We start from the raw sequence: 23,324 nt of genomic DNA on the forward strand, positions 1-23,324 counted from the left end.
TTTTTCTGAGATGATCATCTGGTGTCTGTCCTTGGGTTTGTTAATGTGGTACATTTAATTTATTGATTTCCATATGTTGAGCCATCTTGCTCCCTGCAATGAATCCTACTTGATCATGGTGCATACATAACCTTCTAGATGATTTGCTGCAGTTTGTTTGCCAGTATCTTATTGAGGATTTTTGCAACTATGTTTATTATGGAAATTGGCCTGTTATTCTCTTTTTTTTTTTTTTTTTTTTGGTTGAACTCTCTGGTTTAAGTATCAGGGCAATACTTCAATTTCAATTTCATTAAAGAGTTTGAGAACAATGAAATTATATAATTTCTATATTTCTTATAGAATTCAGTTAGGAATCCATCAGAACCTGATATTTTCTTTCTTGGTAAGTTTTTAGTTGCATTCTCAGTTTCATTGACTGATATCAGGTTATTTAGGATTTTTACATTTTTTTGACTCAGTTTTTATAATTCATATGTTGTAAGAATCTGTTCATTTTTTCTGTTTTTTCCACATTATTTGAATAAAAATTCTCAAATTAGATAATCATGGTCTTCTGAATTTCCACAGAATTTGTAGTGATTTCACCCTTTTTATTCCTTATTGCATGATTTTGAGTCTTTTCTTTCCTTTTTGTTTTTGGTAAGGTAGACTATAAGTTTATCAAATTTAGTTAATTTTCCTAAAATCACCTCTTTTGTTCATTGTTTCTTTGTACTGTTTTTTTTAACCTCAATTGCATTCATTTTTGCTCTGACCCTTATAATTTCTTCTCTCATACCAGCTCTGTACTTGACTTATTCATTTTCTAGGTGTTTGGAGTTCCTTGTTATTTTTGTCTGTTTGAGCTTATGTTGTTTTTCTGATATGAGAATACACTACTATAAATTTCAATCCTAGGGCTGCTTTCATTGTGTCCCAAAACATTCAGTATTTTGTATCTGCTTAACATTTAGTTGTTGATTCTAATAAGTTTTTTCTTCAGTTTCACCTATGAACTCTTGGTTGTTCAGTAGGGTGATATTTAATTTCCATGTGTGAATAGGGTTTTTGTGATTTCTTTTGCCATTGACTTTCAATTTCATGGCACTATGGTTAGATAAAAACTTCTTTGCTCTACTTAAAAATATTCTATGGGCCAATATATAGTTTATTTTGGAGGATATTCCCATGTGCAGCTGTGAAGAGTGTGTATTCTCATGTTGTAGTATTGAACACTGTGCAGACATTAAGTCCATTTACTCAATGGTTTAAGTCCTGCTATTTCTTTTTTGTCTAGTTGATCTATCTATTTTTGACAGTGGGGTATTGTTTCCCAATTACTACTGTGATAGTGCTTATTTAGTTTTTCATGTTCATCAATATATTTTTATATAATTGGTTTCTTCTATATTTGGTGCATATATATTTATGATTGTTATCTCTTATTTTTTGGAATTTTCCCTTAAAAAGAGATAGTGACCTTCTTTATCTCTTTTGATCAGTCTTGGCTTGAAGTTCACATTGTCTGCAAGAAGAGTAGCTACGTGAAATATTGCTTTCCATCCTTTGACTTTTAGTCTAAGAATTTCTTTTTTGAGTCAAATGTGTTTCTTGTACACAGCATATTGTTGGATCTTGCTTCTTGATTCAGTCTTTCAGTTTATTTTATTTGATTGGTGAATTGATACCATTTACATTGATGATTATAACAGATATCTATTGGCTTATCCTTGTATATTACTTTTCTGCTGTTTGTTCCTTGTCTTTTGCATCTGTTTAATTGCCTACTCTGGCTGTTTGTTTTTTTTTTTTTCTATTGGTATTCTTGAAATTGTGCTCATTTGTTTCTCTTTGTAGAATATCGTTTAGAACTCTTTTTAAAAGCTCGCTTGATGTTCATGAATTTTTTCAGTTGTACTTTATCATGGAAGTATCTTATTCTTCCATTAATTCTGAAAAGTTGTTTTGCATGGTACGTTAATATGCATTGGAAGTTGTTTTCTTTTAGGTCTTGGACTACTTTACTCCAAGCTCTTAAAGTTTCTGAAGGGCAACATTTGAAGACTACTGGTAGAAACCAGTGCTTTTATTTACAGAAAATTAGAAATTTACTCAGACATATCTTTAGTCTGATTTTAGAATTAGTATTCTGTCTGCTGGAAGACTTGCTTATACTGTATGGAGAAATGTGCTTCAATGATCTTACTTAAAGGATATTACTAGATGCATGTATGTAGCATAACTGGCTGATTATTAACTGAACATTAGGTTTCTGGTTGATGCATTCTTTGAAAACAGATGAGAGTGATTAAAGCATGAGAGGAAGATATCATTCTTTGACTTTTTCCTGGATTGGTAGCCCACATTGCTTTGTTAAAATTACAACTGTTCTACCAAAGACAGAGCATATTTCTAAGAAAAGTATTTATAGTAAAAAAAAAAAAAAAGTGCAAAATAACCAAACCAAAATTGAAGGTTGGAAAGTTAAAACAATTCCTGTTTTTCAAAATGGGTGTTAAAGAGGCAAATAAGCCATTTTTAGCCATTTTGTCTCTGTAAAAGGAAAAAAAAAAAAAAAAAAAAAAACCTCATCTAAGAGAAAGCATGAAGTATATTAAACTTTAGACACTTTTTATATATTTTAATAAGAAATAGAATCTTACTTTAATAAGAAGCAGAAACTTACTTTAAATCAAATAAAGTTGCAAATTTTAATTTCACATGAGATTCTCAGAATCTAACAGAGATTTTGATATTTGAAATGTGACCATTTAGTATTATGCTCCTTTGATTATTTGCTGGGATATTACTCTGTGTTTGTCACTGTGCTTGGGACTAATGTATAAGGAAAATAACTCCTTACAACATTCTTCATTCTGTAGTAATTTTAAAGAAATAAAAATCACTGTAATCTGAGGTGATAATTCTGAGAATGTAAAATTAATGCTATGGGAACACAAATGGATGACCTTTGTCTAGTCCCCAGAAATAAGATGATATTTTATGTGAATTATGAGAAATAAAAAGAAATTTAATTGAATGATATGGTTTCAATCTCCAACATAAATTATGAAGAATAAAGAAATTCCTTACTATTTCTTGTGTCTTGGAAAATAAAGTCTTTCTTACCAAGGAATATTCCATAAAGTCATTGTTCATGAAAGTGTTCCTTGGCAAAAAAAGAAATTTTAAAAAATTGATCAAATGGAGGGATCAGAAGTCAGTAAATTTAAAAAAAAATGCATTTCCAAGTAGAGCATTATATTTTGGACAGAGTGATGAAGGTCAGGAGGTTGATTGAATTAGAGTTGAGGACAGTGGGTTACCAAAAATGTTGGAAGATAATTGTTGAGAACAAATATCTGGAGTAGGCATTGACTTAAATTATTAGGTTTGATCTTTAAAAAATCTGGTAATGTAAGAAATGTGTTATGGTTTATTTAAGCCACACACAGTCAGAGATGGTTGAGTCTAGCATTTGTGATTGGTTCATTGTCTAGTACTGGAATTGGCAGTGTGAGTGCAAGAATCCAGCATACAATATATGGGAGAGAACGATGCCTGCTTTTCCCTTTTTTGCCCTGTTCATTTTGTGGCTTGTGACACCATGAACTGTTGCCCCATAGCCATGCCACTCTGTCTTGGAGCCAGCTGAGTATGGAGTGAAAAGTCAAACACACTGTAAGCTAAATAAACCTTTCCTTCCCTAATTTGGGGCCTCAGGTATTTGTCTCAAAAATAAGAAAAAACAACCAACACAAAATGGTTTAACTATTTTTTAATATGTACTTCATTTGCTAACAGTAACTTTTAAGAGTTTAATAAAGACATTAGGGAGAGAATAAAATACTCTATTTTTTGGTTAATATTGCAGTGGAAGATAATGCACATGTTTTTTCAAATCCTCTGTGAGGAAAAAGTAAAAATCAACATTGCTGGAAGAAACTGTTTCATTTCCTTGCTCAGCATGACTCTATCTGTACAAGCATGGCTGGAGTTTTGTTTGTTGTGTTTTTTAATAAAAAAATTTTAAAAAGAACGATTCTGAATTTGTACTCTAGATCAAATGCATGTCAACTAAAACACTTTATAATTCATGGCAACTGTTAGTACCTTTCTTTTCTGCTAGATTACTGCTTCAGTAGTTAATTTCACAAAAGAACTTCGCATTTTAATTTGCTGCATCTACTCTCTTCCAGTTAGTGTCTAACAGTACTAACAAAAGGCTGCACAGGAATTAGAAGAGAGTACTCTCTAGATTCAAATAAATGTAATGTAGTGATCAGTAGAAATTCTCTGGTCACTAAATCTGACAAAAACGTGCCTAAAAAAACTGGATCACTGAATAAAACTCGATCCAGTCCAAATATAGTAAGACTCTCTGTAAAGGAAAAAATTTAATCTTCACTGCTAAAGAAAATAAAATAATACTTAAAAACAATACTAATATGTTCATTTGTTTTAATCAACAACCAAATTGGTGTTCATGAGAACTTCAACACATCACATTCAGTGCTTGTCATAAAAATATGAGTATTTTATGCATCATGATTAAATTATGATTGGATCAATAGAGCCATGGTCCTTTGTAAAATGGCTTTCTCTGAAATCTGATAAGATTTGCAATTCCTCTACCAGAAAATATGTACAACCACTGCTACATATTAAATTTGGCATATGCCATCAGTATTATAAACCATCCCCTGAGCTCTATGTTAAAGAACTAAGTATATCAAAACCATGAAACCTCTACCATAAAAAATATTAGAAATATTTGATTGCAGAATTTCTAGGAATAAAAAAGTCAAACTTTTCATGTGGAACAAATGATGACATTTCATTATTTGAATGAATTTAGCATGGCATGTAGTATTTTGGGGAGACCTTTCTAAACTGTTCCCTCTAAACATCATTCTCTACCTCATCCTGTTCCTGGAAAACATCTAATCACTCTGTATTATAAATACTCTTATAATCTCTTTCATAGTGGTTGATCCAACAGAAGTTATTTTTCATAATTTTTGTTGTAGCCTGTTCCAACCAGGACATCAATACATGAAGACTATTTGTTGACTGCTGTGTCCCTAGCACTTACAGCATGTAGTAGCACATACTGCCTAACTATTTTCACGTGTAAAAGTGTTTTCAATGCATCATACATTAAAAAAAATTTTTTTCTTCTGTCAGATTTTATTGGTACATTTTAGATATACAAAATGATCACATTCATCGTGGAGAATTTCTACCTGTCCATGATATAACTTGATTCTTCTTTTCCTATTTCCTCTTCTCCCTTCAACCCTTCATTCCTTCTCAGTTTACAAAAGCTTTGTTTCCACTTTTCCCTTCTTTTCTCACTTTTTTTTTAACTTTTACCTTCTTTTCTGTCCGTCTGCCCTCTCCCTTGTACCTGCCTTATTTGAACATTTTCTTCCTATTTCACAATACCTAATACACATTTTGGTCCTTATTTACACTTTTTGTTTCTCATACCAGAGAAACAATGCTTTTAAAATAACTGTGTAATCATTATAAATTTTAAAGTGTGTACATTGCTTATAGGTAATGTGTATAAATTTATGTGATGTCAAGAAAGATATAGACAAACAGCTAACAGAAAATGTGTTACTGCAGTGTGAAAAAATTTTAAAGTGACTAATATTTAATTGAACTAATTTCTTGCTCTTTTGTCAGATGTTTGTCATTTATTTTCTGTGAAAATCTTTTGATTAAAATATTTGCAAGTCTCAATTTAGGTAGTGCATGATATATTCCGGTAACATTTAATTTCTTAAAAAACAGATGCAAATTCTTCTGGGCATACCATGACATGGTAGGGGTGCAACACTGTACTGAATTGCATGTATATGTGTGGTTTTTCAGCAAACCCCTTCCAGCATTGAGGTACTCCGAAGAACTCTTCCATATTCATTGTATTGTTTCATATTTCTACCAAGAAGTAATATTTTTTTTCTTTTTCCTTTTTATCGGTATCGGGGATCGAACTCACGACTGCCTGCTTGCAAGGCAAGCGCTTATTCTTCTGAGCTAAATCCCCAGCCCCTCAGAAGTAATATTTTAAGATGTTTGCAGTGATAAAAGTTGTGTATTCCTGACAAGAGCATAAACAATTACTTTTTACATCACATCAAGTTACTTTGAATAACAATTTATACTTGAAAAATTATTTGGCACTTGATGAACTGAGCATCCAAGGAGGTAAGTTTCATATCAAACTAGTTAGACACTTTGGATACAGAACGGACTCCAAACAGGATTAAAATTTTCCTAAACCTGACAAAACAGAAAAACTAAAAGGAGTAAGTGGCATAAGATGATTTCCAATGTGAGATAAATCAAGTTAGGGCCAGGGATATACCAAACAAAAGATAAATCAGGTTGTTAAATTCACTTTGGAGGTGGATATTCTAATCAGAAAAACCATAGAGAAAAGAATTTTATAGTCTTTATTCATTAGGTTTTTATAAATTGAATTCATGACTTCTAAGAAAAATACAGATTTCATGCATACTGGTTTTTCTTCAGTATCTTAATGTTTTCATCTTATGTTTCTAGTACTATTTAAATAATGCAAAAGAAGAGATTAGAACACACAGACCTCTGAATCTATGGATCATGACAATATTATCTTACAGGTTTGTACTGAATTGGATTAAATTTTGGAAATAAAGCCTAGTTCCTGATCTTAACCTCAGTATGGTTAGGGTTTACTGAGCTGAGGGGTATGTAGTGATTCTGGGTTTTTGAAGCAAGCATAACTGCTTCTAGCAATAAACAGTTGGTGATTAAGGTTTTATATCATTTTATGGCTTCCATAAAATATTGGCTATCAATTTATGCACTCTGATTCTAGCAGGAGGTAGACTACTGTAGAGTAGGTCTCCTTGTAGCTCACTTAAATGATGATCAAGAAGACAATGTATACTCTGTCTTTAAATGTTGTTTGATAATGTCATAGGAACTCAACTTGTTAGCGTGGCAAAAGGTATAATTAATTCATGAAGTTAGTAAGATGTTGTTTTTTATTCTGTTTTCAAAAGTACCACTTCTAAAAGGCTTAGCTTTTAGGAACTCTGAAATGCTATATATTTTGTAATTGCCCTAACTTGAAGGGACACATTTTATTTTGCTGTCAGTTGCATTCAAATGTAACATTAACAAGAACAATTTGGCAATTATGAGTGTTAAAAAAGACCAGATATCTTTTTAAAATCTATTCTTTAAGGAGAATGATTCTTAAGAATTTTCATATGTAAAACTTACCTTAGTAGCTCAAAAGAACCAGTGTTCAATAAATAGGCACACATTTATACAATTATACTTAAAAATGACTTTTCTATTTGAAAAATATGTAACTGCAAAGATTGTAGTCTGTTTCAACTATGAATAATTGTTTATCATGAGGAGTTAGTATCAATGACATGCCAACATTAACTTCTGAATATATGAATTTGTCAGAAAAAATACTGTTCATTATGATGGTGAATTAACTCTTGAGTATAGAGATAAGAATCATAACTAATTATTCGTTATTATGTATATAATGCATCTGCTATTATTTTCTTTTATTTCTACATATTTGTAATGCATTGAAATAGTACCATTGTATGAACCCATAGATATAAGCTGAGGTACAAGTAATAAGCTTTATGATTCAAGTGCACAATACAAATAACACACAAACACAGTCAAGCCATAAATGCAATATTGTTTGGATGACATGAAAATTGTTAATGATTTGGTTAATTCTGAAAATACCAAATACACAGTTCACTGAACAGTAAGACTTTCTGAGTAGAATTTACTTTCTGAGTAGGATTATACGAATGAATTTAAAATACTCATTATTTCTCTCATAAAATTCATTTTATTTGTTGTATATTTAAAAAACAGCGATGAAAGTAAATTATTATTTATTTCAGGCACAGAACTAATAATTTATTAAGAAAAATATTTTTAAATTGTGTATGTTTAATACAAGTCACATTTTTTAAACTAATGTTACCTCCACTTCTAGTGACAATAACATCTTTGTTCCAGCAGCACATACATTGGAAATTGGATATGGTGATATAATCTTACACAAAACACAATAAGGTGCTTTACAAACTGCACACCTCACAAATGAGCTCTAATCATCCATATTTTGAATGTATGTGATGCTATGTAACATTATTTTTTAAAAGCAAGATGAAGCTATTTATTGGATGCCAGCTACCTAAAAATTCCATTTATTCTGAAATTAATGTTATTTTATTTTCTCATACAAACTTACATACAGATCAATGATTATTTTTGTGGTGTGTGTCGTATGGCATATAAATGTAGTAAACTTTCCAAATCTCTACAGCAGTGGGGAACTTATGCAAATTTTTAAAGGAAACAGCAGCAACATTGCAAAAGAATTCAAAGTGATCATCAAATCATGCAAATTTTTTGTAGGAAAAAATTCACAAATCTTTATTAAACTTTAACATTTTCAAGACTCGGGTGTGTACTCCTAGAATTTTGACAATGAAATATTTAAAAATGATGTTTTATCTGCTATATTCAGAATGAATTACCTTAAATATGAACATTTCTTTATGTAATGCTTTATCTGAATATGGCCCTATTTTTCAAAAGAAGTTTTGGTGTTTGTTATGTGTGGAACTAACCACTTATAATTTAAGCTACGTATTATTTATTATAGACTATAGATTTAAAATTTAAAATTGTTTCCTATTAGTTTCCATAAAGCTGCCTTAGGGAAAATCTTAAAAGTATATAGAAAGAATATGCAAACTCAAGAACATGTTTGCTATATTGTGGAATTAATAACATAACAGTATTTAAATTTTCTCTTTTTGTTATATTATTTCTGAGGACTTACCTTCGGATGTCATTTATAAATTGATTACTTACACATTTAAAATCAAAGTGGCAATTCTCAGGTCTCTCTATAATTTTTTGTGCAAGTCTTGCCAATAACTCTCCCCCTTTTTAAGAATATACATTTACTTTTTTGGACTTTTTTAGAATTATAATACAATAAATTAAATTATTTCAAGTTGCAAGTAAAATATGAATTAAAATATTAAGATATTTAATTGTGAAGAATAAAAAATGTCTTCTGTATAATAAGTGAGTAGAGTCAACTCAGATAAAATTTTTGTACTTAGCTGTATTTTTCAAGAAGCTATACAGGTTGCTTTGAATGAACAGAGTAACTTGGCTATACTGATACTGAATTTTCAAATAAACTTGCCATAAAGACTAAATGTAAAATAATATAGTTTGATTTTCTTTTTAGTTTATAGTGCTTTTGTAGAGGGATAAGTCAAGAAGATCTTTCTTGACCATACTTGAAAATTGACTCAAATTATTACTGAGATGAAGTTTCAGTGTATTTTATAAAAAATATTACTTTCACAGAAGTGAAGAAATACAATTGCACAATGGTGGTTACAATGGTAAAAATACATATTGCAATAAAATGTTAGCAAGAGATTTAAAAATGACTGTACAGCACCGCATCAGAGAATTGTGTTAACAGCAAAATGATTAATATTATATTTCTGTACAAATAAAATCCCTAAATCTTTTCTAGAAATAAATAGGACTAAAGTGCTTATTTTCTCAACTCTAGTTCCTACCAAAATATTTCCTGATGTGGAGCAAAAGACAGTAAAAAATGACAGAATTAAAGGAAAAAAGACATTCATGCATTTAAGCCACCATTAGTCTCTGACTCTAATATAAGGCAGATCATTAATCTTTTGCAAAACTATGATTTTAGCCACTTAAACTCTTTTTAGCGTTTTTCATGACAAGGACGTGATAGTTCTTGTAATTTTAGGGTCAAGATGTGTTTCTAACACATTAATGTAGACTCAGCTATTTTTTGAAACAGAATTTACAATTAAAAAGTGTTTTGCTTTGGAGAAGTGATGAAAAGCTAGAGTAATGAAAAATCAGCAAGAAAAGGTCATGTAGATTTTATCACAAATGGTAGTGTTTGAATAAAGAAAAATAAATCACTTTTGCCTATGTGTCATCCTCAGTCTTAATGATATGGAAAAGGGTGACATTGAAAAGGACCTGGTGGCCATTGTTCCAGGCATAAAGAGCTCTATCTCTTGCATTGTAGTCAAGCATGGATATATGAAAGTACTGGTTATGGAAGGGAATATCTGTGTACTCATAGGTGGAAGTTTTAGTGGAATAGGAATAATACACCTTGGCTCCAGTTAGATGGGAGTTAGTGACATACAGTGTCCCACAGATCATGAAAGATTCGCCTGCACTTCTCTTGGGGTAGCCAGTGCTCCAGCTCTTCGTCACCTCCAAGGTATCTTGGTTAAGTTGACTGATGACAATATTGCCTGCATTCTGGTTAGTTGCGTACACAGCCCACAGTCCGATTTCATCTGCCATTAAATCGATGTCAGAGAATCCACCCCACGTGTATGGGTAAACATTGTGAAAACCAGCATACTCCAAGCTTCGTTGGGCTAGCACTCTCCCCACATCAAAGCTGTATTTGATGATGATATTACTCTGATACTTGTTAAAATACAGTGAGCCATTGTAGACCACATGGTTAGTTCCTGCCCACTTGAAAGGGAGGTTGTATGTCCTTGATTCAGCCCCACTGACAAAGTCTGCAATTGACTTGTATTCACGAACGATTTTATTGTTAGTGTAACTGTCCATATACCAGACCTAAGAAGAAGGGGAAAAAAATGGATTAAATAAAGTTTGAACTTTTTTGAGAATTCCAAAATAAAGACAGTGAGAGAGAATGTATATTAGTGCCACAATCTCTTGGTTCAAAAGGCAAGTTATTGTACTACCGACCTGCTGCCACATGGTAAAATTGTACACTGTAAAAACATTGATATGGTCTCTGTGGATAAGAAACAACTAAATGTACTGTTTAAAGTTGATCTGCTTTTCCTTTTTTTTTTTTTTTTGCAAACAATATGACACAATGAAGTTGAAGCTAATATTCCTCAAGAAAACGACTTGTCCAGTAGAGAAAAAGAATAAATAAAAAACAAATCTAAGCAAAGGCATTTGTGGAAGCAACGTACTCTGTTATTTTTTTCAGATGCTAAAGGATCTGTCATCCAAGCACCAAATCGAGTTCCAGATGTCTTGACTGTAATGGGGCCTGTGATTTTCATCAATTTGCCACATGCTGAAATTAGAGAAATATAAGTGTGTTTAGTGAACAAGACCTATGGTTCCAGCAATACACTTAACAAAGTAAAGAATCATAAAACAGACATAATTCCATGAAATTAATTGTTTATATTTTTAACGAATCAGTTGCTGTGATTTAATCATAATTTGAACCATGAGTAGTTGCTTCTTCAGTAGTCGAAATCTTAAGATAGAAATGGTTTCTATAATCTGGAAAGAAAGAAATGAGGAAATTCACTGTCATCACCTCAGTTTAACAGTATTTCTTCTCGGAAGTCAGAAAAACAACAAATTGCCCATTGACCTGTGTATCTGATCACTAATAACCATTTTTCTGTCTTCCTATACTTTGTGACCATGTGTAAATTATACAAGTCAGAAAGAACTCTACAAGTTAATTCTCATTTTATGTTTGTGAAAAATATCCTTATAGAATATAACAATAAAATATTAAGTCATAATCCAACTAAAAATGGTAGAATTCTGAGGGGTAAATATGTAGAAATAGGTCCCAATAGAACAGCCAGGAATATGCAAGGAACAAAAATCTGAAATCTCACGCCCTTAGTAAGGTCATATTCAGTCAAATGTATAGAAAAGCAATATATAGTTAAAAAAAGGGACTTTTTGAATAAATTGTGCATGTATAGTCTTATGTGCAAAAGAAATCTTAGGAATAGCTTGGACATCATACATATCAAAACCCAAGTCAGACAGAAACTCAAGCATTTTTTGTGAGATTTCTAAATAGTACAGTTTAAAAGCGATTTATTATACACATTGTAAAATGTAATCTGATTTCCTATAATAAATGTTTGCCCGTGATCAAAACAAAGAAATATTCATTTCCATTTATTTTTCTTTTATTATTTGTGATTTTTTTAATTTTATTTGTTCTGCTGCTTCTCTCTTTCTCTCTTTGTTCTTCCCCCCCACCTTTGGGTTGAGCTCCTGACCTCACACTTAACAGGAAAACGCTTGAGCCACTGAGCTAAATCACCAGCCTTCCCTCTCTTTACTCTTAAAACTGATAAATTTCTGGTTAAACTCCTGTGTGTTCAAATGTAAAAAGAATAAAATAAGAAGTTAGTTTGGCTGACTTTTCTCTCTATGTGTTACTCATAAGAATAGTTTCCAGTTTGTAGCACACGAGCTGTGCAGTTAGGAAGATAATGAATCATAATACGTTTTCCACTATTCCTTCAGCAATAATTACAAAGTAAGTCATCTAGTACTTTACAAAGTCTCAAATGAATACACTTATTCTCTTTGGTGAAGGGATCTAAATGTGATGGTATCACTATATATGAAATTACTTTTGAATTTTTCAAACTGATAAGCCTGGAGGAAAACTTTATGATTATTCCTATTGAAGAGCAAAACATTGGGTTAAACCTATTTAGAATGTATCAGTTCGACTTGTTATAACAGATGAAGTATACATGTTTTAAATAGTACCAATTTGAGCTAGAAAGTGGCAAGGCATTCCAAATGCATAGTTAAGTATAAGATCTGAAAATACAATAAATGAAAGTAATACAATCTTTAATGATGTTTTATGTAAACATCCTAAATAAACAGATAAGAGTATGAAAAATTTAATTGTTAAATAGATTGAAATAAATATAAAGAAATGTTTGTACTCCTCCCAAAACACAACAAAACTGTGATATTTTTAAAACATGAGAATATTAATTCTGGTTGTTTATTTGTTTTCATCTTCTTGAGACAGAGTCTCACTATGTGGTTCAGGCTGGCCTTGAGCTCACTTTGAAGTTGGTTTTGAACTCACAATGATCCTTTTGTCTCAGCCTCCCAAATGCTGGGATTAGAGGCATGTACCACCAAGCCTGGTTTAATTCTAGTTTTAAATTATGAAGTACTATGTGTTTATATCTTTTTTCTTTTCCATTTCTCATTAAAGTGATAAAAAAAGGAGTGAAACATGAAAAACCTAAAAACTGAAAGTAAAGAAAATCGTACAAAACTTGTTTTTGGAGAGGCTTCAACAAATTTCTAGGGGGAAGAGATGATGGGCAACAGTCATTAGAAACCCTGGGTAACATAAATCTCATCAGTATCCATGAAGAGGAGGAAGCCCCTGAGGAGGGAAAGGCTCTCCCTTCTAGAAGAGAAGCAAAGGACTCAGAAAAACAGACACAAGGTGCTGGGAGGGATAAGTTGGTTAGAAAATAAAAAAATTAAACTGAAAAGATAATAATAAAGTAAGAATATGGGGACAGATATGATCAATCTAGATGCTCCAACTTCTAAAGTACAAATTTTCCAGAATAGGAGAAAGACAGCATAGATACAAATTTCAAAGATATTATATAGATTTTTTTTTTTTTGGCTTTTTCATTTTTATCAGTACCGGGGATCGAACTCACGACCGCCTGCTTGCAAGGCAGGTGCTTATGCCGCTGAGCTAAATCACCAGCCCCGATATTATATAGATTTTTTTCATTTGTAGAAGTTGGTATTAGACTAGAAGAACACAGCATATGAATATTTTTAAAGCTTTTTAACAAAATTACTGCCAAATATTAGAAGATCAAGAATAAACTGAAGTTGGAACTTTTCAGAGAAACAGAGTTTGTCACCTACAAACAAACCAACAAAATGATAAAACTAAAATTGGGCTCATTATTACCCATCCTCAAAGCCAGAAGACATTGACCAGTGCTGTTAGGTTTATAAGGAACGTTCAGAAGGAGATTCTAGGAGATATTTGCTGGCATGGAAACTTTCTAATGATTCCTTCTTAAGAAATTGCTTGAGAATATACTTCAGCAAAATGAGTAAACAAAGCCAAAAGAAGACACAGGGTGGAGGAAGTAATTACCCCTGGCCCACAATAGAAGTGTGCAGTAGGGTCTGAGAACCCTTGGTCCAGAATTCACAGTCAACTCCAAAAAGGAAGTTCCAGCAATGCATTTATGGAATGTAAATAAATGTAGCCATTATGAAAAAGACTAAAAAGGTTTCTTAAAAATTAACAATGTAATTAGCACATGACCCATATGATCCAGCCATCTCACCACTGGGATGGCTAACAAATCCACAAAAATGAAAAGCATACATAGACAACGCATCTGTACTCCTGTTTTTGTTGCAAGGCCATTCACAATAGTCATGAAATAAAAAAAAAAACACCTTAAATCCATCATCTGATGAATAGTTGAAGAAAATGTGGCACATGTACACAATGTCTTTTTTCAGACTGAAAAATACAATCTTGTCACTCCTAGTGAGAATGGGCAGATAGAACTAGAAATCATTATTATGTGGGACATAAACCAAGAACAGAAAGACAAGTAGCATATAATTTCACTCACATGTGGAATTCAAAATAGTTGATTGCATAAAAGTTGAGAGCACAAAGGTGCTTATTAGAGGCTGGGAAAAGAAGAAAGTACAGGGAGAGGTTGACAAATAGCTACCACGTTACAATTAGCAGCAGTGTGTTCTGGTAATTTCACAGTTGGGTGAGTATGTCTCAACAATGTACCACACATTTTGAAAAGCTTAATAAAGGATTTTGAAAGTTTTCACCATAAAGAAATGACACATTACAACACTACATAGTATGCACATGTATCAGAATGACATGATATCTCATCAAAATGAATGTTTTATATTTTATATTTTATGTACCAGTTAAAATGAATCTAATGATTGAAAAAGGGAGGTAAGTAAAATTTATATATAGAAAAACTAAGGCTCTGTAGCAAAATTTAACCTGGTTAAGAGAATAATGATGGTTGGAAAAGATTATTTTTGAATAGTATGCTAGAGTAGTTAGAGAGAAACTATAATTGGTTCTATCACTTAGGGTCCAAGGAAAAATATAAGCAATATCATGATAATGTAATCACTCATTTTCTACTTGTATAATCAATCTATAAACTAATTATAAAACACTTGATAGATGTTTCATCTGCACTGTGATTACAGAAAAGACAAAATGTGACCATTACATAGAAGAAAAAAAAGAAAGTCCACATTGCTAGAGAATTAAAAATTGTGAGAATAGATTTAAAAATCTAGCAGTTTATTATCTTCATATTTAAAATAATATGATTCAGAAGGATTTTTCCTACAATTAAAAAATAGAAACAACCATGAGTCTTGGATGTGCAGAATTGATAGAGGTCTATCAGCGGAACTATAAATACTCAGAAAGTCATACTAGAAGGAGACATGAAAGAAAGCAGTGTTGGATAAGTTAATTTTAATCTTGCAATGAGGAAATCAGAAAACAATGTCTAAATTTCATGAATGAAAAAAGTAAAAAAAAACACTATTAGAAATATATATTTTAACATTTGAAATTTTAAAATTAATGGTTAAATATGGTTGCCTTAGCGTAGCAGAGTTGGAGACTGTTGCTTTTCATTCTAAATAATTTTTTTCATTCTAAGCAAATAATTTTCTAGCCATGTATACAGCATTTAAATTATAATTTAAAATAACTGTGAACATTTTCAAGGTCATTAAATTTAAAAATCATTTCTATGTGCCACGGTACCAGGAATCAAACCCAGGGCCTTATGTTTGTTAGGCAGGTGCCGCACCACTGAGCTAAAGTCCTGGTCCCCAAAAGTGTATTTTTAAAGCTTTCAGCTCTGTCTTATAATTGACATGATAATAGTTAACTTTTCAATTGTTTCAGCTGTAAAAAATCACAGTATTCCAAATTATGACATTTTCATTTACCTTCATGTAAATTTAAGTGTCTTATGAAAAATAAATGTGAGGATTGAAAAAGGACAAGTTGAATAGAGTTAATATTTCTTATTATGTCTCACTGGTTTGTTCCTTTACATGTGTCTTGCTGGAAATTATCCTGTCTGGATGAAAGAAGCTTATCCCTATAAGCTAGTAAATCTAATTAATTTTGTCACCTTTAACTTTGTGTACTATCAAACTCAAATAATTCTCAAAATGTAAAAATGTATGTGTTCTGGCTCCAAAAGAAATATTTCATACCTAGTTTTTGGCCAAAGAAGACCTTGCAAACGTTTATTAATTGTATGCCTCACATTTTTCTGCTATGTGTAATTCTCTATCACTTTCCTCTATGTCTCCTTAGCCATAGGCTGCCTCCCGTCTTCCCAGTGACATGCAATTTGCAGTGGTGGGATCTGCCTTCCTGCCCTCCTGTGTTTGACTTCAGCTTACAGCAACTTTTTATTTCAGAGTCACATTTGTGATCAATGTTAATGAAAGAAGCAAACTTGAAGTGAAAATTTAATGATTATAAGTACTGACAAATTGAAAATTTTCTGCATTTCAAAAATGAATCTTTCAAATATGAATTTGATTTATTTCATTTATGAGTATGATCTCAAGTTGACTCCATTTACTTATAAAAGCCTCAAGGCTGTCCTTCTTTATAGTTAAATAATGTTCTATTGTATAAAAATACCACATTTTAAAAAAATCCATTTTGTGGTTGATGAACATTTGGGGTTTTTTCAAGATTTAGCTGTTATAAATTGTGCTGCTAAACTATTGGTGCACATCTATTACTGTAGCATGCCTTAGTATCTCTACAGTGCAGGAAAAAAGAAACTGAAAGAGTAATAAGATCCAAAATGTACAAAAGATATTGTGATAATGAAAGGCAAAGGAAATGCTCAAAAGAAAAGGACAACTGGGATAGGGGAAAGGAGAGAAGGAAGAAGGGAAAAGATCACATATATATAGGTATATAAGATGTACGTGTGTGATAGACAGCTATAATACTAACCTCTGTTAGTTCATCCAAAATGTTTGTGCTTTCCTTGTTCGATTATTTGATCATTTTTGTGCTTAAATTTTGTAACCTGAATAACCACTTCTAAGATAACAATATGAAATATATTAATTAGTGTGAATTTCCTACTAGTTTTTGAAATTCTGTATCATTTCTCTCCTTCTGTTGGCTCTTTTAAAAAAATAAATAAGTCTTTCAGCTTCTTAATCTGAAGTAATAAATATGTCAAAATTGTTTGATTCCATAGTAATAAATTTGCTTAAAACCCAAAGAGATCTATGACAATTATATATGGAAATGACGCTTATTTTTCAATAAATAGTAGACAAAGTGCATTGCATAGCCTTCACATTGAGTGGTCTTGGTGGATTGGTTTTGACTAATTGATTCTATTGTTATTTATGTAACTTGGTATGTATAACTAATGTTTACAGAAGTCTCTTCTACTTTAGAAACTGAATACTTAGGTGTTCAAAAGAAGGGCTTTTGCATGTGACATCAAATAGTGGTGTTTCATTTACTCATTCAATCTGTCACCTATCTAAGATTTGAGCATGGAGTACTATTTTATATATAAAAATTACAATGGTAGGTAAGACATAATACCTTTGTACTAAGGAGGTTTACATTCTCACAAGAAAAGAAAATAAATAAACAAGTAAAAAGCTAAACATATTAGGTAGGAACAATTGTATGCAGCTATTTAAATAGCAGGTACTTTAGATAGAAAGATGCATGAGAAACACCCCTTGGAGAATACGGTATTTAATCTGTGATATAATTGACTAAGAGCCACCCATGGACTCATATGTAAAAGGGAAGAATATTTAGGTACTTATTTTATTTAGCAGATCAACCATTATAGTAGTGGATTAAGACATTCATTAGACTGGCTATGGGAAGGAAAAATTTATCTTAAGGCTGTACAAGGTATGAAACAAGGAATATGATTGCCTGAATTTGGATGCTAATTGTATAGTTTACTCCCTAAAAACCTGGAATACTTTCAAAACCTCTCAATAGTGCATGAACAATAATAGTAACAAAATATATCTTAAAGAGTTATTGAGAAAATTAAATAAGAAATACATAGTAAGCGTTTAGCATGGTATTTAGTGTGCATTTAGTATTTAAGAAATATTAGCTATCATCAATGTTCTTGAAAAGGTCTTAAAATGATGACAATTTGAAAAAAATAATAGTCCAGATCATGAAATTCAGTATTTCGTGAACATTTGGATTTAACTCTAGGTATTGAAAGATTATAGAAAGATTATAAAAGGAAGGAGAGAGACTGGAAAAATGTGAACTACATTTGAAAATGAATGGCTATAATGTATAAAATTAATTATAAAGGGTATAAAATATAGGTATAAAGTCCCATTAGATTATTATCACATTGTCCAGGTGAGAGAGATTGAAGAATTGCTGGAAATGAATATGGAGAAAAGCAGGTGAATTGGAGAAACACTTTACAGGATAAACTTTGTACGACTAGGATTCTTTTCATTAGATGTGATGATAGAAAATACGAAGGAGAATTACAAATCTCAATTCAAGAGTAATCTGGTACTGCATACAAATTTTACATTAGATCTGACTGTAGTGCTACTTACTCAGATGAAAGAACATGGGAGCAATAGGTTTGCTCCCATTAAATTATCCATGACTACTATATGTACCAGTGGAAATAGTATGTAAGTCTATTAAGTCATTGCCCTTTTGGGATAGTTCTGGCACAGTGAAAGACACAGCTACATACTACTTTCAAGAGAGAGCATAGAAAGACAAGGGCAGCTACCACCGAGGTCTGTGTAAATCAGATCTGTAAGAACCTGGAAAGGAGTCCAAGATAGAAAAAATATTGTGTGATATTAAAGAATAAAAAAAAAAAACTAACAAAGATATGTTTTTTGACTTGTGAATACAGTGGTGCCTCAGTTTAAAAACTTAGGTTCCTGATTCTGGGTAAGATGATCATGGTCGTGTTCATCATCAAATACATAGTTAACAAATGCAAGCAAAATTTCGTTGAATGTTTCTGTTCCCAAACTGAGTTAGAGAACAAGAGCATTCATGAACCAAGCTATTACTCTATTACTGAAATGTTTAGTAAGATACAATCAAAGGAATAATTGTGGAATTTGTCAGCAAGTAGTTATTGGTAAACATGAGACTCAAATGAAAATAGTGATGAGTCCAAAGATGGATGGGAGCTGAGCCGGAAAGACTATAACCCCAGGCTACAGAAGTCTCATTCATGGAAAAAGAAGTAAGGAGATAAGCACAGGGAAACATAAGTTCGTGGGAAGTTTTTACTATTGTGCTGATGTTACTCCTTAAAAATATTTGTTTCTATGAATAATTTAACAAGGAGTAACTGATGTAAATAAATGAAGACTGAGAACAAATGGTAGATTCATCCACAAAATAACTATGAAAAATCATGCCTCTAGCCTTTCATATTTGTGTGTGTGCACCTGTGTGTGCATATTTGTACTTCCATTAATTTCCCAGACAGCATTCTCTATGTAGCATATTTCATGCAGGTTAGAGCACTAAAGCAGAAGGCAGGAAACCTAGACCACTCCATTAAATCATCTTGTAATATTAGACAGTGCACTTATTCTCTGGAGTAGTTTCCTACTCTATAAAATGGAAGTCCTGAAGGCTGATACTTCCTCATTTTAACTGAGGATACATTGAATAGATAGTGAGTCAACACATTTTTATATGATGAGGATATAAATATTTGTGGTTACATTTAAAAATTTTTAAAAGTGATCAGTATATGCTTAATTATTGCCATTATCATCATCATGCACCTCTATTGCCAGGAAATATTCAACATAGAAAGCACTCTCAGTGTTGTATACTCAGTAGTAGACTCTGTGTTGATAACACATTGATTTCCTAAGCTAAAAATTCATCTTATCAAATTATACTAGTCAATTTAAAGTTTTAGGGATTTAGAAAAATGATTGATTTTATAGCATTAATTCTGTGGACTTAGTTTCATATAAACAGAAGTATACTATATCCTAAGATTATATAGAAATTTTAAAAATAAAACAAATTTTAAAAATAAAGGTCTTTTCTATTTCTCAGTTCTTTCAAACTAGGTTTTGTTTAAATGAATCTTTCTCTTTACAGTCACTTTCTAGAAGGACAAAGGAAACCAGACAAAAACGATGATTTTTCCAAATGCCTCGAAGACAAATTTTCATGCAAAGGTGGATGGCAATGAAAGAAGTTGGGAGCTTTGCTTCATTGATTTCTCCTGCTATGCTCTGCTGTCTGCAGAGAGACACAGGAAAATATTAGCATTTATAGAATATTGCATGTGTAAGTTTTGTATAGTCAGAAAATGTACTGAATATGTCAGTGAGGAAAAACTACCATTTTACTTCTCTGATGACTTATAAACTAATTCTTTATGATCCATTTCAATTTGTGCTTATTAATCAGTAACTGGGGAGACAATATCATTTTGGATATAGTAGAAAGATCAGTTGTTTGGCTCAATGAAGCATAAAAACCATCTGTTCTCTTTTTTGCTTATTTCTTTAATACATAAATGTACATTTTAATATCCTAGATTAACGACGTCTGGATTTGAATCCTCAGGTCATGTTCATTTAAGTTATTTAAATAGAGCATTGGATACATTTTCAGATAGAATGTTACTTCTTTCTGCTTAAGGCTATTGGACAATTCAAGTAATAGGAAAAGATAGGATTTTTAAAGTTTACTGTGATTTCTTAAAATAAACTTATTCCTACCATATGCTTTCATATGGTATCCCTACCATTCCATACCGTACGTGGAATGTACTATAAAATAAAATCCATTTATATCGTTTAAACTTTTATCTGCATGTCTTGTCTTTACAATTACACCACAGAGGTAGACTAGGAGTAAGATAGAGAACTAGAATAAATTTCTAGAGCGTATATGAAAAATGGATAACCAACAATATGAATATACCTAATAACACATCTTCAAGAATAACACATTTTTTTCCTTTTGGTTATTTTAAAACTATGCCTCAATTCCTACTTCTTCTGGGATAAAGCTTATATTATGAATACATCTTTTAGGAGAAGTTATTTTATTGAAAGTGAATGGCCAATCATGCTATAAAATCCAAAATGTTTTGGAAACTCATGCATGCCTTTAAAATACAAGTTCTACAACCTTAAAGGTTTTATAATTCAGTTATATCTAAATTATAAGGCATTAAAAAGTACAACTGATGATAAATACATTGATGGTGAAATTTACCAATTACCCTAAATTAGAGCCAAAATACATACAAGGGCTCCAGAGTTTCAAAAGAATGAATTGTCATGTGCGTGACTACTAGAGAAACTGCCACCCTATTGTTGCAAATAGGAATTTTGGAGTATATTGGATTGCCTTTCATACATGACTTCCAATGACTTATGAAGTTCTCAATTTAGTTTGAGAATGGGTTCTTAAAATATCTCCTAATTACATTTCTGAGTTAAATCTCATTTCTTTCCAGCCTACATACATAGTTTGATTTTTCAGTTAATTTCTGCTTTCACTAAGATTGTTTTCTATAAAATGTTATGTAAAGCAAAGTATCACGTATTTTGGAATGAACTATTGTATTGCCACTGAGGAAAGGACAGAAGGTAACAAAGATAGAAACAACAGTTTTTATCCCTTCCTTCAAAATATTTTGGCCTTATAAAAGATACAATAATGTTTTTAATTGACATTCAATCCCTTTCAAGCAATTGAAAACATTTTTTTCGAAAAACATGATTTTATTTTAAATATTAGGCAGATGTTAATTTTGCTTACTAGGTATTTTGTACATTGTTATAGTGTTTAACACTTCAACTCGAACAAGACAAAGATAGTCTATGACCTGTCAGTGCAAGGATAATGCATTTGTAGGGGAGTTTAAATTTACACAAAATATCAAATGAGTATTTTCTGTAAAATGTATTGATGCATTAGTTTTCTGCTAGAGTAAAACATGGATCTTTGGGACACCGCATTAGGGAAATTCAACACCATTGAGGAAAAATCAGAGAAAGCACTTCAGAAGCGTTGATGTCTCACAGGTAAAGTAAAAAAATTGCTTAACATATCAAATGGAACCGTAAAGTGTTCCATGAAAAAGGAAGGAAAGTTCAATGTCTAGAAAGAGAAAAATCATGAATGATTGAAGAACTGAAAGACATCAATGAGTCAAAGGACAAGATGAACACATACTGAGAACTTGAGAAGATCCATTTGAAATATGCACCACATTATGGTAATGCTAGAGAGGAGATACAGGAAAGAAGAACTTATGAGACACTGAAGAGAGGGTGGTAAACAGGAGGTGTGCACAGAGACAGTGGCGTTAGGGAGCATCAGAATGACTCTGATTTCTTTTTAGCTGGGTCGTTGCTGGTTCTATTCACTAAATGAAACTTACAGATGCATCTAAGGTATTATTACTGCATGTATGTCATACATGACTTCTTATGAGGGAAAAATCTGTCTTTGAATTCTTAAGAACTTGGGTTTAACGTTATTTCTACAGTATGTATTTTTGAAAGTGAATTTAAAGATTCTGCACATCTCCTTTCTTTATACTGCCAACATAAATGCCTAACCAAGTGTTCCTGAAGTTCTTGCATGATTTGGAACAAGCAAATATAATATTTTTTGTCACAGTGGCTGTGAAGCAGTATCACTGTGTCGTAGTTATGTGCTTTTTATCCCAGCTACATTGTAAGCTACTCCACAATAGAGGGAGACCCTCTCCTGTTCATCAGTGATCTACACATATCTAGCAAAGTGCTAGCACACATTGGGAGTCAAAAGGTATGAAATGTGCCAACAGGACTATAAGTATAGAGAAGTTTATTTTCTTTTTAAAAAGAACTAATCTGGCATAGCATGGTAAGGACTATAACCCAAATCTCATCACTGCGACGATGTTTCTAATGCTACAGATATTTCTGTTAGTTATGAAGCGAAAGATGAGTCCATTCCTTCACTAGATGGCACCAAATCATTGCCCTTAAATAGAACTTAGGGGAGGAAGTGGGGGGCAGAGGACTGGAGAAGTAGAAAGAAAGCCTGAACATGATCTGTATTGAATATCTGTTGATGATCTTGGGATATGTGTGAGACATTTAGCCATACTTTTTCAGTCATATTCTCACATGCATACAATTATATTACACAGCTCTAAGAATATGATGTAATTTAATTAAGCACAGGGGATTTTATTCTACTCGATGTCTCATAGGAGAAAATTATGCATTTAGGAAAGAGCACTGTACCTCATTTAGGCTACTAGGGAGCATTGCTGTGGAAGCCTTTCTCTAATTTCTAATTTCAC

General features: G+C 31.9%; 1 protein-coding gene across 2 annotated transcripts in view; it reads right to left on the reverse strand.

Annotated features, from left to right (window-relative positions):
* Window positions 1-3,745: 3,745 nt before the first annotated feature.
* Window positions 3,746-23,324, reverse strand: part of Olfm3 (olfactomedin 3) — a 188,528-nt gene continuing 168,949 nt past the window's right edge. For both annotated transcript variants that reach the window (XM_063255024.1, XM_003479178.5), the window contains exons 5-6: window positions 11,079-11,185; window positions 3,746-10,707 (exon numbers count right to left, since the gene is read on the reverse strand). In XM_063255024.1, coding sequence (XP_063111094.1) covers window positions 10,030-10,707; window positions 11,079-11,185 — 785 coding nt within the window. In that variant the 3' untranslated portion in view covers window positions 3,746-10,029. The remainder of the gene's footprint in view (window positions 10,708-11,078; window positions 11,186-23,324) is intronic.

This window comes from Cavia porcellus, unplaced genomic scaffold (genome assembly GCF_034190915.1).
Source record: "Cavia porcellus strain 051 isolate PalLab524CR breed Dunkin Hartley unplaced genomic scaffold, mCavPor4.1 scaffold_1, whole genome shotgun sequence".
NCBI classification, from domain to species: Eukaryota; Metazoa; Chordata; class Mammalia; order Rodentia; family Caviidae; genus Cavia; species Cavia porcellus.